At 38.0% G+C, this 16587-nt stretch overlaps 1 protein-coding gene across 1 annotated transcript in view; it reads right to left on the bottom strand.

Annotated features, from left to right (window-relative positions):
• LOC135719162 (inter-alpha-trypsin inhibitor heavy chain H3-like) overlaps nt 1-14937 on the bottom strand; it is a 31830-nt gene extending 16893 nt beyond the window's left edge. Inside the window, exons 1-11 of the mRNA XM_065241748.1 lie at nt 14778-14937; nt 11736-11780; nt 11587-11610; nt 11049-11203; nt 10863-10967; nt 10624-10786; nt 10377-10487; nt 10089-10217; nt 7519-7635; nt 7247-7415; nt 3752-3877 (exon numbers count right to left, since the gene is read on the bottom strand). Of these exons, the coding sequence (XP_065097820.1) occupies nt 3752-3877; nt 7247-7415; nt 7519-7635; nt 10089-10217; nt 10377-10487; nt 10624-10786; nt 10863-10967; nt 11049-11203; nt 11587-11610; nt 11736-11780; nt 14778-14882 (1249 nt within the window). The 5' untranslated portion in view covers nt 14883-14937. The remainder of the gene's footprint in view (nt 1-3751; nt 3878-7246; nt 7416-7518; nt 7636-10088; nt 10218-10376; nt 10488-10623; nt 10787-10862; nt 10968-11048; nt 11204-11586; nt 11611-11735; nt 11781-14777) is intronic.
• Nucleotides 14938-16587: the final 1650 nt, after the last annotated feature.

A 16587-nucleotide genomic window follows, 5' to 3' on the forward strand; every position in this document is an offset into this window, starting at 1 on the left:
GTTTAATCGAACATCACCCGGAGCTCTCTTGGGACACTGGAGAGGTGAAATGATGGAGTAATCACTGTTTTCCACAATGTTTTCCTGAGATGCCAAAACCTCATCGTCCTTTTCCAAAATTGGTATGCAGCACTACAATAGAAAGTCCTAAGGATAATATATTTGTTTCCTTTCCTCCAGAATATGCCAAATACAAAGACGTCTTCTGTCATGGGACTGTGCGATTGACCACCTTTCGGGTGAACCAGTGCCCAAAGGAAAAGTCTATTCACTCACCGTCCCAGAAAAAGATGCAATGGAGAAGTACATCTCAGAAGCTTTGGAGCAAGGGTACATACGATCATCACCTTCCCCTGCTGCTTCACCATTCTTCTTTGTGGCAAAAAAGGATGGAGGTCTTTGACCCTGTATTGATTACAGATGGCTAAAAATTTTGTTATCCTCTTCCCCTCGTCCCAGCGATGCTTAAACAGCTCCACGGTGCTAAAGTGTTTACAAAACTAGATTTACACAATGCTTATAATCTTATTCAAATATGTGACGGTGATGAGTGGAACACGGCTTTTGTGACCCCTACTGGCCACTGGGAATACTTGGTAATGCCATATGGTCTTGTCAATGCACCGTTCGTATTCCAGGACTTTATGCACAATATTTTTAGACATCTGCTTAATTGTTTTGTGATAGTATACATTGATGACAATTTTATCTATTCTAATGTTGCCCTGTTACCCATGTTCAGCATGTTAAGAAGTGTTGGAAAGACTGCATCGACAGACCCTATTCGTAAATGCTGAAAAATCCATCAAGAATTCTTTAAGACTTCCATAGGTATTAGTGATGCGCGGGTCGTCTCGTAACCTGCGGGTAACCCGCGGGACGGGTTGGGGCGGGTAAAGAAATTGTAACTTTAATGCAGGCGGATTGGGGCGGGTCATTAAAAACAAAATTATAAAAGATATGTTGCGTCTAATTCCCTGTAGCATATATATTAAATATTTGGGAATATACTGTATATTTTTATATTTTATTACGTTCTTTGATAAGGTTAAATTACGTATGCCTACGTGGAAACTTAACTTCCGCAACGTAACTTGCGCAACGTAACTTGATATCCCCAAACCTTTGGCGTCACGTCACGGAAGCGCCAAGTAGCTCCCGCTGCCAGCCACAACAACAAAACAAACGGAGAAATAAAAGATGAAAGACGATCTGCGGGAGAAATTAAGGTAGGGAATTTGTGAATAGATAATACAAACACTGCTTTGTAAATGTTGAAAATGTTTATCATTATCCTATCTCTATATTAATAGGACCATGCTGGTTTCTATGGTTCATTTGCGTATGTTGTTGCCACTTTACAGGGCGATGCAATCTAATGGCTGTTTCCAAGCACTTTTAGGCTGAAATAAAGCCTCTTTTTAATTACATTACAAATGCCTAATATGTCTATTTTAATGGTCGCGGGCGGGGGGCGGTGCGGGTTGTAAAAATAGATACAGTGTTGCGGGGTGGGTTGGGGCGGGCCAAAAATTTCATAAAAGCGGGACCCGCGGGTTGGAAAAACGCTGACCCGCGCATCACTAATAGGCATCAGTACCAGGCAAATGGGCATTAAGTCTTTTAAGGGTGAGATTAGAATCAGTCCAGTAAACAGTAAAGAGAGTTTTATCTGAGGATGAACACGATGGTGTAGATTGATGAAGAGGAGGATAATGTTCCAACTTTTATCCTAGTTTTGGGTGCTAAGGCCAGTGACATAGAATGCAACTATATCCCAAAGAGAGTTTCTTCATCCAAGAAAGCAGCTATTTGTCCATAATCATCAAACATAGCCATAGCAGTTGAGTAGAAGCTACACCATAATATAATCCTCTACAAGAGAATAGAACAAGTAAATAACACTAAACAATTCCCACTTATATAAAACCAAGCCATGCATATCATGAACAAATAAACAATGCATTAAACTTACATTTGAGCAGGAAACAATAAGTTTCTCAAACAGGATTATCATGACAAAGAACCATGAGGCAGCTCCAAACATGATCTACCACTTACTGTACTCTGCTACTTGCTGTTTTATCCCCTACAGGGCATGTCACTATGTGTCCCCCTAGTGGCCAAGATGAACTGATATAAAAAACTGTATTAAACCCTGTGACAAACAGTGACTGTTACAACTCATTAGCAACTTCAGTGTCATCGCATCTCCACTGATGTCTGCATTAAAAGGTAAACCCAAATATCTAACCTGGAGTGATTAAGCAGATGTGACATTTAACACGCTGAAGAGAACTTTCTGCCAGGCACCCGTCCTCATTCACCCAGATCCAAACAAACCTTTTACTGTGGAGGTAGACACTTCGTCTACAGGTGTTGGAGCCGTCCTATCCCAGCAGGAGGGGAACCGGCCCGTCTCCATCCATGTGCTTATTATTTTTACAAGTTCAGCCCAGCGGAGAAGAACTACGACATCGGAAATCGAGAGCCACAGATTTGCTTACTTCACAGGGTAACATCTACATTTTGTAGTGGTGGATCGATTTTCGAAGATGTTGGGATTAATACCCCTTAAAGGACTGCCGACTGCCATGGAGAGTGCAGAACTTCTTTTCCAACATGTATTCAGGTATTTTGGCATTCCAGAGGATATCGTTTCGGATCGAGGTCCACAATTTATCTCCCGAGTATGGAAATCTTTCTTCAAGCTTCTGAATGTCACCCCTTCTGTTTCTCCCACAAGACCTGGTGAAGAAACCCCCCCTCTCGACGAGGAAACCACATCTACACCATCCGGCAATTACTGGATTCCAGACGTCCAGGCAGGCAGGGAGGGTCTCATCGGGTTTCGGTCCCGATGAGACGACATCATTGACCCAGAGCTCCTGCAAGACTTTCACAATGCACATTCTGATTAACCTTCCCCCAGACCCAGAGGCCGCCCTCCTCGATGTCGTGGAACACAGCGGTCCTCGGGAGCGGACCCTCGTTTGGGTACTGTCAGCCACAGACACACTCTCTGTCCGGTCTCGTCTAAGCAAATATATTGCAAAATATATTGAATATATTGTGAGCTATTGTGCCCTTAATCTGGCTCTCTGTTGATCTAAGAGATATTCCTATCGTCATCCTCATCTTTGGTGGAGTTTTGGATTTTGGAGTGTGTCTGTGTACCTGTGGTTTCTCTCTGGACTTTTATTTATCTGCCATTGACCACTTACTCTTTGTCATTTCAAATAAACTGTTCCTTTAACTGTGAAACTGTCTCCATCATCTTCTGTCCCTGACAGATATCATCTCTATTAAAGAGAAAATAATCACTTTATCCAATGTTGTGAATAAAATTGCATTGACAGTCTACTTACTGGAGTTTTATTTTTAGTACTGAAAAACGTTGTCTCTCACTGAACTTGTTTGTGGATGAATTCCAATTGTAAGTGATCATCCCTATGCCCTATTCTCTTATATAAGATCAAAACTCTTGATAAATAAACTCTAGAGGGAGTTGCACAATTGTTTCAGGTGAGCTGTTGATTTTTGATTTGTAGGACTATTTGTATTGTTTTACTTACACAGTTATTTAAACTAAATATCATGGTGTTTTTAGGGGGCGGGGCAACCCTCAGATGGAGGGACCTGTCCATCTCTTGTGTTTTGGTTGATTTTGGGATCTGTTTAAGCTCAGATAAAATATACCTAATTTTAGGACAGTGATGAAAATGTTAAAAGTTTGGTGATGTGTGCATACGTCTGTTTGGTTCTCCATCAGTCAGCAGAATGATCATTGGTATCGCATTCTGTGGGGCTGTACCATTGGGTTGTTCTTCATAAAGCATCTTCACTGCATGTATCATAGGGTCATGCATTTCTGTACCTGAAACGAACACAAAAATTCTGATATATACCTTGGAAATAATGCTAAAACTATTACTTGAATGAGTAAAGCCGATGTTAAAAAATTTTGCCAAATGTTGTGCAATATCATGTTATTTGACTATGGGAATTGGGTTGATTATGAATTGCACCAAATTAATCATTTGTGATTTTGACTTTAAAGGAACACGCCCACACTCGGTCTGACACAGCCCCCGCTAGCTTAGCTTAGCACAAAGACTGGAAGTGAATGGCTCCAGCTAGCAAACTGCTCCCAATAAGTGACAAAATAACGCCAACATTTTCCTATTTATGTGTTGTGATTTGTATAGTCACACTGTGTACAAATAACAAGGTCATATGGGACACTGCCATCTTTTTACAGTATACATACTAGGAACTATATGTGACCAGTCACGAAAAGTAGTGACACAAGTCGGATCTGGGGCATTTTGAGTTATTCACAGATTCTGAAAGTGCGGTTTCTAAGCTTTCCAACGATGTGTAACGCATGGAAATCTGATAAGATTTGGAGAAGTTGTGGCCATTTGAATATAACACATTCAATAAAGAGAATGCAGAGAAATTTGAGAAAGAAGAGGTAGCACTTTTCCCTGGCTGGAGAGACAATAGGGCTCATTTACATCTCATTTAGCTAAGCCATACCCCCTGTAAAGCCGTTTTGAGTCTAGCATCATATGTAGTATTTTATTACAGAAGTCCGGATGAAAAATAAACAGAACTTTTTACCTTTGTGGGGATTACAAGTCGAATCCAGTCTGTTTCAAATGTGTGGATAATCCAATGACCATTTTTGTCCACAAATGCATATAATCCGTGAAATATAGATATATAGTCTATTGTTTACATCAGATTTCGCATGACCGTCTGGTAATACAACCCCAAATCAGAAAAAGTTGGGACACTATAGAAATTGTGAGTAAAAAAAGGAATGGAATAATTTACAAATCTCATAAACTTATATTTTATTTACAATAGAATATAGATAACAAATCAAATGTAGAAAGTGAGACATTTTGAAATGTCATGCCAAATATTGGCTTATTTTGGATTTCATGAGAGCTACACATTCCAATGTACCAATGTTTAGGAATGGGAATGTTGTCCCATTCTTGTCTAAAACAGGCTTCTAGTTGCTCAATTATCTTAGGTCTTCTTTGTCACATCTTCCTCTTTATGATGCGGCAAATGTTTTCTGTGGGTGACAGATCTGGACTGCAGGCTGGCCATTTCAGTACTCAGATCCTTCTTCTACGCAGTCTTGACATTGTAATTGATGCAGTATGTGGTCTGGCATTGTCATGTTGGAAAATGCAAGGTCTTCCCTGAAAGAGACGACATCTGAATGGGAGCATATGTTGCCTTAAAACTTGGATAAACCTTTCAGCATTGATGGTGCCTTTCTAGATGTGTAAGCTGACTATGCCACACGCACTCATGCCATCCCAAACCATCAGAGATGCAGGTTTCTGAAATGAGCGCTAATAACAACTTGGGTTGTCATTGTCCTCTTTAGTCCGGATGAAATGGCGTCCCAGTTTTCATTTTGATTTGTTTGATCACAGAACAGTTTTCCACTTTGCCACAGTCCATTTTAAATGATCCTTAGCCCATAGAAAACGCCTGCGCTTCTGGGTCATGTTTAGATATGGCTCCTTGTTTGACTTATAGAGTTTTAGCTGGCAACGGCGATTGGCACGGTGGATATTATGCACTGTAGATGATGATAACTTCAAACTCTTTGCAATTTTTCTCTGAGAAACTAAGAAAACTATTCTTCACCGAAGCATTGGGGGAATTGGTGATTCTCTGCCCATCTTGACCACTGAGAGACACTGCCACTCTGACAGGCTTTTTTATACCCAATCATGTTGCCAATTGACCTAATCAGTTGCAAATTAGTCCTTAAGCTTTTCCTTATTTGTACATTTAAATTTTCTGGCGTCTTATTGCTACCTGTCCCAACTTTTTTTGGAATGTGTAGCTCTCATGAAATCCAAAATGAGCCAATATTTGGCATGACATTTCAAAATATCTCACTTTCAACATTTGATATGTTATTTATATTCTATTGTAAATAAAATATAAGTTTATGATAATAGTTAATTATTCCATTCCTTTTTTTACTCACAATTTCTACAGTGTCCCAACTTGTTCTGATTTGGGGTTGTAGAATATAATATACAATCTGAGGACTATTTACATCGTAGCATGTAAGGGTATATGAGATTACACTCCGGTAGTTTACGTTCCGTTAAACACATGAACCCGCCTTCAAAGTTTGTATTTTAAATAGGGCGGTAGTATAATAGATCATCCAAACAGCGCCGTCGAAAACGTGACGTCCTTTAGAGATGTTACCAATCGCTCGCTCGTTCCTCCATCAGCCAATGACTTCATGGAAAATATTGATAGACAAAACATGTAGCCAATTATATAAAGAATACAACGATCTCAGTGTAACTTCTGTGTGTTTGGACTCATGCTGGGCTGCAAGAACTGACAAAGAGATGACGACAAAGACGACTCGCGGTACTTTGACGTCATCCGACTGCGGTGCCGCATAAAGTCAGTGACGTATGATGCGGCTGACTGTTATTTGTTCCGCCCCAGCTTCTTTTATTTTTCTTTTGTTTTGTGCGACCAAGCTTTACAGTCTGGGGAGACGCACGCTATAAGTTTGAAAGAAAAAAAACGTAGCAAACATGTCTGAGGAACAGGGCAGCCGCGTCACTACAGTCACGTGACTTCACGCTCGAGCCGGAAGAGAAGACAATGCTGAATAAAGTCGTTATTCTGCTATTTTTGGACCAAACTGTATTTTCGTTGCTTCAACACAATCTTACTGACCCACTGATGTCACATGGACTACTTTGATGATGTTTTTATTACCTTTCTGGACATGGAAACCGTACATAGATTTTCAATGGAGGAGACAGAAAGCTCTCGGACTAAATCTAATGTTAAAACATCTTAAACTGTGTTCCGAAGATGAACGGAGGTCTTCTTAGTTTAGAACGACATAAGGGGGGGGGGGTCATTAATGACATTATTTAAATTTTTGGGCGAACTATCCTTATTTAGTAGTCACGCTGTTCCCTTTGGGGGTGGAGGCAAAACACAAGCTTATCCAGTATGTAAATATACACACAGACAATGACGCCCCCTGCTGCACGCTAGAATCTCCGGAAAAACAAGATAGAGTTACAGCACGCACGGAGATGAAAAAGGTATGTACAAACTTATCTAACTCTGAGGGATACAATGAACAAGCTAAATTCCCAAAATGTGGGTGTGTTCCTTTAAGCATTCTTTATTGGGTCAATGATAATTTCTTGTTTGCATTTACTTCCATAAGCTTCAATAGTTCTGACGAATTCCTTCGCTGCTTCCACATTTTCCTGAGTTGCTTTGCTTAAATGTGGTCTCCATAAAACAAAGGTTGTTGAAAACACAATAAGTGCAAAGTAGTCGTCTTCTGGAAGTTCATCGAGAATGGTCAACATTGCCTCCTTGGTCTATCATCCAGACACCAAACACAGGTGATTGTTTAACATGACAGGTATTTTGTCTAAAGATGTACTGACAGTAGTTTGGTATTTTACAAAAATCATGACTTACCTGTTTCATTTTATTTCCAAACATGGAGCCGCTTTTATCTATAACGAAAGCAACCATCTTTGGAACTCGTTGAAGACTGGTTGGTGCAAAAAAATGCACAAAGTATCCATTCGCAATCTGTGGAAGAAAAAAGTACTTACTGTTATTATTTTCATTGTCCCCTTTATAGGCCAAAATCTCACGACAAATGCTAGACTAATAAATGTTTCTCCACTCCTGACATATATGCAGAGGTGGAAAAAGTAATAAAATATTGTACTCAAGTAAAAGTAAAGTTACTTTTATAATATTTTACTTAAGTAAAAGTAAAGTTACTGGTCTAAAAATCTACTCAAGTAAAAGTAAAAAGTAAATCATTTTAACTTTACTCAGAGTGAAAAAAAAAGCGGGGAGAGGTGGAGGATTCTAGTAGAGTTCAAAAACGACAAGGGAATGTACATCTCAAACTAGTTGTTTTTAATTGTAGGAACATCTTTACAATTAAAGTGCAATAACAAAAAGTTAATAAAAAAAGCTTTTTTAAACTAAGAAACATTTATGGAATTGTTTAATGATTTTTACATGTGAGTTATGCACTTTTGAAGGTGGTCAGCAGCTAGTAAATACAATCACTATAGTAAGGTTGTAATTGATGTATTGCTGGTAACATACATTATTTTATTAAACTATAGTTTAAATGAGCTTATAATGAGATGAGTGCCATGGCTATATACTTTTGACACGTTTATTGTCTTCTAGCTTCCCTGACCTGGGTACCTGATGTCAGACCTTTATTCTTCTCTCTCTCTCTCTCTCTCTCTCTCTCTCTCTCTCTCTCTCTAATATCTAATGACCTGCGCAATCTCGAGGACGTTCTTAAGTTGTGTTTGACTTGACGCGAAGCTGTTAGACCTCGGAAGATAATGCGCATGGTATTAAAAACGCGTCATGCAAATGAGCGGTAAAACGGCCATTTCGTACTCAAGAGCATGAATCCTGCCTTTCATATGAAAGAAACACTCGCTTCGCGTCAGTGGAAAGTGGTCACTTAAATATGGCCAGGGGTTTCTTTCATAAGATTTGAACTGAGGCGGGTCTGCATTAGCGCGCGCCTGTCTCGTCCGTCTCCATGGTTCTTTTTGCGCGTTCCCCCGCCCATCAATCATCCGTTGCGCGTCTTTATATCATCCGTTGCTTTTTTAAATATTTTTTTACTCAGTAACGGATATGATTTAAAATGTAGCGAAGTACAATACTTTAAACAAAACATAGTTAAGTAAAAGTAAAAGTACAGATTTTAAAAACTACTCAAGAAAGTAAAAGTACAAAAAAAAACAACTCAATTACAGTAAAGTGAGTAAATGTAGTTCGTTACTTTCCACCTCTGCATATATGAAACATGAACTTTTCCTTGAACTCTACATATTTATAGAAGCAGTTCCTTATTTAACTCACTGATGAACCAGAAAAAATGGACCAAAAACTAACTAGCTTGTCACGACTGTTTCCCGAAAACAAAGCAAACTACTAAACATAAACTTATAAAACAATTATGGAACCTAAACTGTACCTGATAAAAAGCATTTCTTTATGCTTTGCGCCTGACATGCAAAAACACTTGTTTATAATTATTCAATATGTTTAATAGAAAAAAATGCAATGGTAGAGGGGATTAATCCTTCCAACCCCCACGTGAATTCACATACATACTGTAAAGATCTCGTAAAGACATGTGTTATATTTTCTCCACAGCATCTGAAGTTTGCTAATTATCTCTATCGAGAAACCACATGCGTGCATTTTAGTTCATATGGAGTGCGTGATACGCTCTGTCATGCTGGTGAATGATCGATCTTAGGTTCATCATGGATAGTGACGAGCTCCATGATCTCTGCTTCAGTCCAGTTTCTTCAGAAATTTCTTGTCAGGAATATTGATCTGCGTTTAAATCCCTGTGTCAAAGAGCTGAACCATAACTTCTGTTTATATGACATGCGCATTCTCACTATACGGCACGCCCCTTATGCCATTTTTTTCTGCCTCTTTCTGTGTATGTTACGGCAATGTTACTAGGTCCTCTTTACAGTACACTGTAAAAAAATTCTGTAGAAATTACAGTATTACTGGGCTAGCTGCCAGTAACAACTAGCTGCCAGTAACATACTGAAGATTTTACATTTATGTTATTTACTGGCAACAGTTTGTTCAAAGTTAAATTAAATTAAAACATTTTTGGTCTTTATCTTCTACATTAAGTTACTGGCAACCAGGTGCATAATTACAGCAAATATTTTACAGTGTAGCGATCTCAGAACATTTACGTGGCGCGTTTGTGTTCACACAGAAGCCTCTCTGGCGATTTTACGGAAATTTTCTGGGACCAAAGTGCTGTGTGAATGGGGTTAATGTTTGCATTGTTTTAAAAAACCCACAGATGAATGTGAAAGGGAAACAATACTGTACCACTAATTTGTGCAAAAAAGTGAAAATGGAGATACAAGGTTTCTGTCCAACAGCGACAATATGATCATTTTAATGATGTGGTATTAATGTGTGTTGCATTTACTCTTTGCATCCTAATGATATCTGACCTGGATGTGCCCGATGTCATGAGCATGGTTGACATCATATTTGATAAAGAAATCTCCATCGATGAGTGTACCTTCACAAGTAGGACAGGTCCTCTGTTGGTCCATTGTTGGAGAAAAATACACATGGGCCTGAACAGAGGGGGATAAGAGGTTTAAACTGTCATAACTCATCATTGTCTATAGGACAAGAAACATGATTAAGTACTATTAATATTTGTATACTAAAGTAATGCTGTATCAGTAGAATAATGTAGTCTATTAATGAATCAGATGTATGCATTATTTTACCTTCTTATCAGTGACAGTTTTCTCCACTAAAGGGAGCAGTTCATTGGTGATAAATGTTCCATAAGCATCTACAAATGCAATGCCCTGAGGTTCATAGATATCTGCCACAATCTAGGAGACAGGGCAGTTTATAGCAATTAATTCAGTTTCATTATCTGAGTTATAAGTGTCTGTAGATATAGGATTGAGAAGTCATGTGCCACCAGAGGCAGCCTTTGCGAGCTACAGCAGTAAGTTAATAATGAACCTCAAAGTGCTGGACCAGCTGTTTGGGTTTGACTCTGATCATGAGCTCATATTTTCCAAACACACGCTGAAGAAGCTCCTCGTGGGTAAGAATAAATGTGACGATGCTGTTTGCTGCAACATTCACATTAACTGAGAACTTCTCCATCTTTCGACCAGAAGCCCTGAAACATAAAAGACAACATTTTAGACCATGACCAGCATAAGCTATTTGAAATCCGTTTTGTGTTTTCTTCTCACTTGACCAGTCCAGCAGTCTGTCCAGATGATACAGCTTTCTCATACTGCTTCTTGGCCTTCTCTTTCTCCTTTACCTCACCTGTATATGTCTTGCCATCAATTTCCCTAAAAAACAAACAATCAGCTGTTGTGTCACTACAGTATGTGCTAAAAATATCATAATATAAAAACAGAAAAATGACTGACATGGTGAAGTTGGTAATGAAGGACGTCTTGGGCAGCTCCACTTCAAAAAAGACTTCCTGTGAGACGTCGGCTTTATTGAGAACTTTGGTGGTCATGACAGTGTGAGCATAACGTAACGTCACCTTGCAGTCCACCTTTACGCTCTGCACCTCTATCTGAAAGATTTTTAAGACTTTGTGTGAGGAACAGACCCAAATTTACCTTTAAGCGCATTGAATGGCATGGAGGGGAATGAGGGAAGAACATTGTTGAAGAAGAGAAAGTCCAGTAATGTGATGTTAAAATCACGATCACTTCTGTTGACTTAAGCTGCATGCACACCGCCAGCGACTATCAACGGCAGAGCAAAATGATCTCATTCATTCATTTCAATGCTTTCAAATGAAAATCCTGTATGACATTCACATGTACGCATTTGGCAATTATTTGATCATTATGTGTGTTCCCTGGGAATCAAACCCATGACCTGTGCATTGCCAAAACAATGCTATTTCAATTGAACTACAGGAACATGTGTTGCGTAATGAAGAGTTCCTACCTGTGCGCTGTTCACACTTCGCTTCTGTAAGAAAGATCATTTAAACATGTGTTATATGTTTATACAGTGTAAATTTATAAATGTTTGTATACAATCTAGTTAAAAAATTCATGCATCTAATCTTTGTGCTAATGCAAAGTAATCAATACCTTTAAGAGTCTGTTCATGTTGCCCTGGATGCCCTGTGGGTGGGACTAAAAACATTTTGTGTAAAGTTTTAGGCTTAAAACATACGTGCAATTTCATTTGATGTGCTTTATATTTTAATCAAAATAATGACATGGCCAGACAGGGGCGCTGCTAAGGATTTTGGGCCCCATGAAAAGAATCTTGACAGGGCCCCCAACACAGCTGAGACTTTTTTCATATTAATTTACATTAAATCATGTGCTTTTATGGTATTTTGACTACCAATGGGGTGAGAAAATTTTATTTGAATTAAGTGTTTAAGAAAAAATAAATCTTATTTCACAATTTTTTTCTTACACCATTGGCAGATAATTTTGCTTGTTTTAAGGACAATTTCACTTAAATTGTATATTAATTTGTCTTAAAACTATACTCATTTACTTAGGTCATTTTGCTCATCAAGAAAAAGCATCTTAATTTAAGAATTTTTAGATATTTCTACTGAAAACAAGACAAAAATACTAAGTAAGAAAGTCATTTTTTGCAGTGTTGAACGTTTGACTAAAACTGTGTAAGCTAAATGCTATCGAAGTGTCGCAGCGCGCTCCAGCGCTTACGTGCACGCACACAGATGATAGAGGGATGTATCAACTCTTCTTAGTTAAGGTAATAACATATTTTAATATTGAAAATGAGTAGACTATTCTTTTAACACTAGAACGAACAAGGCGTCATTTTGACCGTTTTGAAATTTGCATAGTCAATAACTTTGTGTAAATAAATCATAAAGCCTTGCTGCTCCCTGACTTTTCCTAAAACTACATGAATGTTCATTAAAACTAGTTTAAATATTTATTGTGAGAATAAAAACAGGAATACATTCATTTCTATCTATAGCGTCCACAGGCAGTCATTTTGCGCTGTTTAAATTGAGTTTTGCCGAGTCGGTATGAATCCACTAACATTTAGGCCTACGTACAAAAACCCACCCTTTCTTGCGAAAAATTGGGTAACATAATGTCGACCCTTTGCCTCTTTCACTTCTTATTTTTTTCTCTTTCCGTTTTTGACTTCCAGATTTTTGAGGCATTTTCATTTCCTTGTCAGTCAAGTTGATATTCTGTCGGCTCTGTAAGTGAAGTCAAGCTGTGTTGCCTGGATTATACAATTTGGGTGGACTGAACCATTTTATGATAATTGAGAGGGGGAAAAGGGGCCCATGGACGTTTGTGTTTCCTAAACAAATAATTTTTTTTGATACCAGGAAACAGCAAATAGAATAATTTAAAGTTAATAATTTTTACTTATAATTTTACTTATTTTACTTATATAATAATTTTAGGGGCTTCTCTGGGCCCCCTCTTACTTGTGGGCCCCGAGAATCGTCATTGTTTACCCCCCCCCTTTACAGCGCCCCTGTGGCCAGAACCTGTTATCAGACCATTAGACTTTAAATATTGAATATAAACAGAGGCGTCATGCCCATACAAACTGAGGGGGCAGTTGCCCCCTTGGTTTTTTGAGCCTCAAAATCAAAGAAGCGACCATTAATCTGTTATTTGTCTTTTAATCTGTTTACTATGCACAATATTATTAATTCTGTGCTGCATCCTTGTCACTTTTTGATAGTGTTTTGATCGTGTTACATTACTTCTGGCGGCAGGCGCTGCGCATTCAGCGCAGTCGCTGACGTCATCAACGTCTCTTTGCTATTGCTGGCTGCTGCATTTGGCTATCTGAGGAATTAAAACGTGTAAGAAACGCTCATAACATTTCCAAACCCCAGTACGGTAATGTGCAGTTAACCTCCTCTGTGTAGAAATTGTATGGTCTCAATGTGACCGTCTCAACGTTATATTAGTAGAGATTTCTAGATTCATCTTCTTGGTACAACGCCAGAGATCACAGGGACGCGGAATCACATATGTTCACATATGAGGTAAAGTTGAATGCAAAATCCGTTCCTCTAATAATTTTTATCTAAACATTTTTAGAATCATTATTAAACATTAAACTCAATCACGTGGCTATAGCTTATGTAATTTTCGTTGTTTATAAACTTTATGGATTTAAAATTAGATTAATTGTATAGGATTATGCAGTTGTTGTGGAAAAATGAATTGACACAATTTAACAAGTCATTAAACAAAACATAAATAAAAAAACATGCCGTTCCAGATGTAAATATGATGCCAATATGTCATTATTCCGATTGAATAGTATTTAGTCTATAGAAAGTTAGTCAACACTTTTATTTTGGAGGTTTTTTTCATGAAGGCAGGAAGGCTCAAAATAGTGCTATGGAAAAGACTGAAAGCTCTATAATATTTCGTTTGATGACCGTGTATGCATAGTGATGGGAGAAACTAAGCTTTTCGAAGCTTCGAATCAATTGGTATTGCTTCGAAAAATGATTCAGTTTTTCAAAGCAGTTCGAAACACCACACACGCTGGCGAACCCTGCTGGTCAAAATAGTGTAAAGGCAGATATGTCCAAACATTTTACACTTTTTTTTACAAAATAATAGCAAGTTTTTTATTAAAATATGTTTTATATATATATTTATATATAAAAAATATTTAACTTAATTAAGACATAGTTAAAAGTGTATTATGTGTTTTTAGTTTTATTTGGGGCAAACAAATCATCAAAACTAACTTCCCCATGACTTGGGCCAGTTTGAAACATGCTCCGAACCACTGATTCGAAACAAAAGATGCGTAAATGTTTCGAAGCCTCATGAAGCAGTGTTTCGAAAATCACCATCACTATGTATGCACACATTTCTGTAAGCTGTGCACACTGTGCCCCTTTAAAAAAAATTGGTGCATGACGCCCCTGAATATAAACATTAATTTTAATGAAACATCCCTACTACTGTATGTCCTGACAAAAGATAAAGGTTACTTTAAGGTAACTGGTATTTTTAAATGATGTCCCTCATTTTAAGCAGTTGCTATTAATGACAGAAATAAATGTATTCTGTTCAATGACTGACATGCTAACATGAGTTAACAGAATGATTGTAAAGCAGCAAATATCAAAGATAACAAAAACTTACCCATTGTTCATTGCTCTTTGAGATGACCAATGTCTCAAAAGACCCTAATTGTACATAAATACATACAAACAGAGAGAATAACACAACAGTCCAGCCTGCAGACATGGTGCAACTGCATCAACTGCATTCAGCAATGACTTCAAACACTGAACCCCAATCACTTTATGTTTGCTTGTGCAAGAGCAAATATTAACACAGACAACCTGTGTGGGAGGGTATGTGTGTAATTTTTTTTTAAATTTTTTTTTTTTTTTTTTTGTAGTCATTGAATTTACTAGGATGGATTAATGATTATAAATAATTATTGTGACACTATTCATTTAATCATGTGACTTCCTATCTGTTCAATTTGTTGAATCATGTGACTTCCTATCTGTTACCTTAACAGCTGTTATTGATTACTGGTCTTAACTAGGAAGTGAGCTGTTTGTCAAACACTTCAAGCCCTGACGAAAGCCTTGTTGGCTGAAACGCGTAGGCATGTTTTTATTCTACTTAGCCATGTATTAATAAAGGCTTTTTAATCTTTATCCTCCTGAGTGCCTCAGACCCTATTTTAAAATATATGTGTGTATTAGGTTTGGTTTAGTACATTTCTTTTTTTTAAAGATAATTTTAATTGAATATATAATGTATAACATGCCTGGGTGATCTTAAATTATTTATTTTATGAGCAAATATTGGTAACATACCAATACCAGTTTTCCAGATGTGTTTGCTTCAGCAATATTTGTTTGTGTAGATGTTACACTTAAGTTAATCATTTACTAATAGTTTAGTTTACTATTGACAGATGGTAACCTTTGAAAAGTTTGTAAAGTGTTGTCACGGTCAAACCTTATTTTACAATATTAAAATATCAAATTTAAAGATGTCAAAAAGGTATAAGAATTCAATTTTTCAATTCAATTTTATTTATATAGCGCTTTTCACAGTTGTTAATTGTTGCAAAGCAGCTTTACATGAGTAGATGTATAGGAGAACACTGAAAATCAATACATAGTATAAGATGTAGAATAAAGCGGCTAGGGATAAACCGTGTAAGCGAGCGTATTAATAATGTCACGTACAGGCACGTGCAGAGGGGGGGGGGGGGGGGCGGGTGCCCAAGCACCTGCCCCTTTACCCCTGGATGACCAAAGTGCCCTTTTTGTCAAGGCATTTTTTTGTAATTAAATGCCCTTTTGTGAAGGCCTGCCCAATCTAACTATTAGTAAAATTAATAAAAAATAATTTAGACGCAAATAAAATTAGTCACATAATGACGTATTGACCTTTCATTGGACAATCTCTTTAGGGACGATCATCACTAGCTAGCTCACAGCGCTAGCAGCGCCCACACGTGCACGACACGGTGCGCAGTACAGGGAGGATCCCCCTCGAGCCGGCATTGAACCGAAGCGATATGCTTGTTATATTATTATTATTTTACAAGAACAACGTGAGGAGAGCATGCACAGCTTTTGTTTATTGCTGTCTGTGTGTATTAACATCTCTACAACGTTAGATGCAAACAGGGCTCTCAAGTCTAACGCATTCGGCGGGAGACACACGCATTTCAGCCAGTTTACACGCCAGTGACGCCACACCTTGCATTTCTCACGCTGAAAATAAAACATTCTTCCCATATAAAAACAATGGATGAGGCAAAGGCAGGGACGTTCTCTGCCGGGAGTTCATACAGGTAGCTGTCTCTCGAGTTTTTAGGTGTGCTCAACTTCACGCAGCAATGCAAGAACCAAAACGCATATGACATCAAAGTACTGCGAGAAATATTCGGGAAATCATACGGAGGAGTTTGATTTCAAAT

Source organism: Paramisgurnus dabryanus, chromosome 14 (assembly GCF_030506205.2).
Source record: "Paramisgurnus dabryanus chromosome 14, PD_genome_1.1, whole genome shotgun sequence".
Classification (NCBI taxonomy): Eukaryota; Metazoa; Chordata; class Actinopteri; order Cypriniformes; family Cobitidae; genus Paramisgurnus; species Paramisgurnus dabryanus.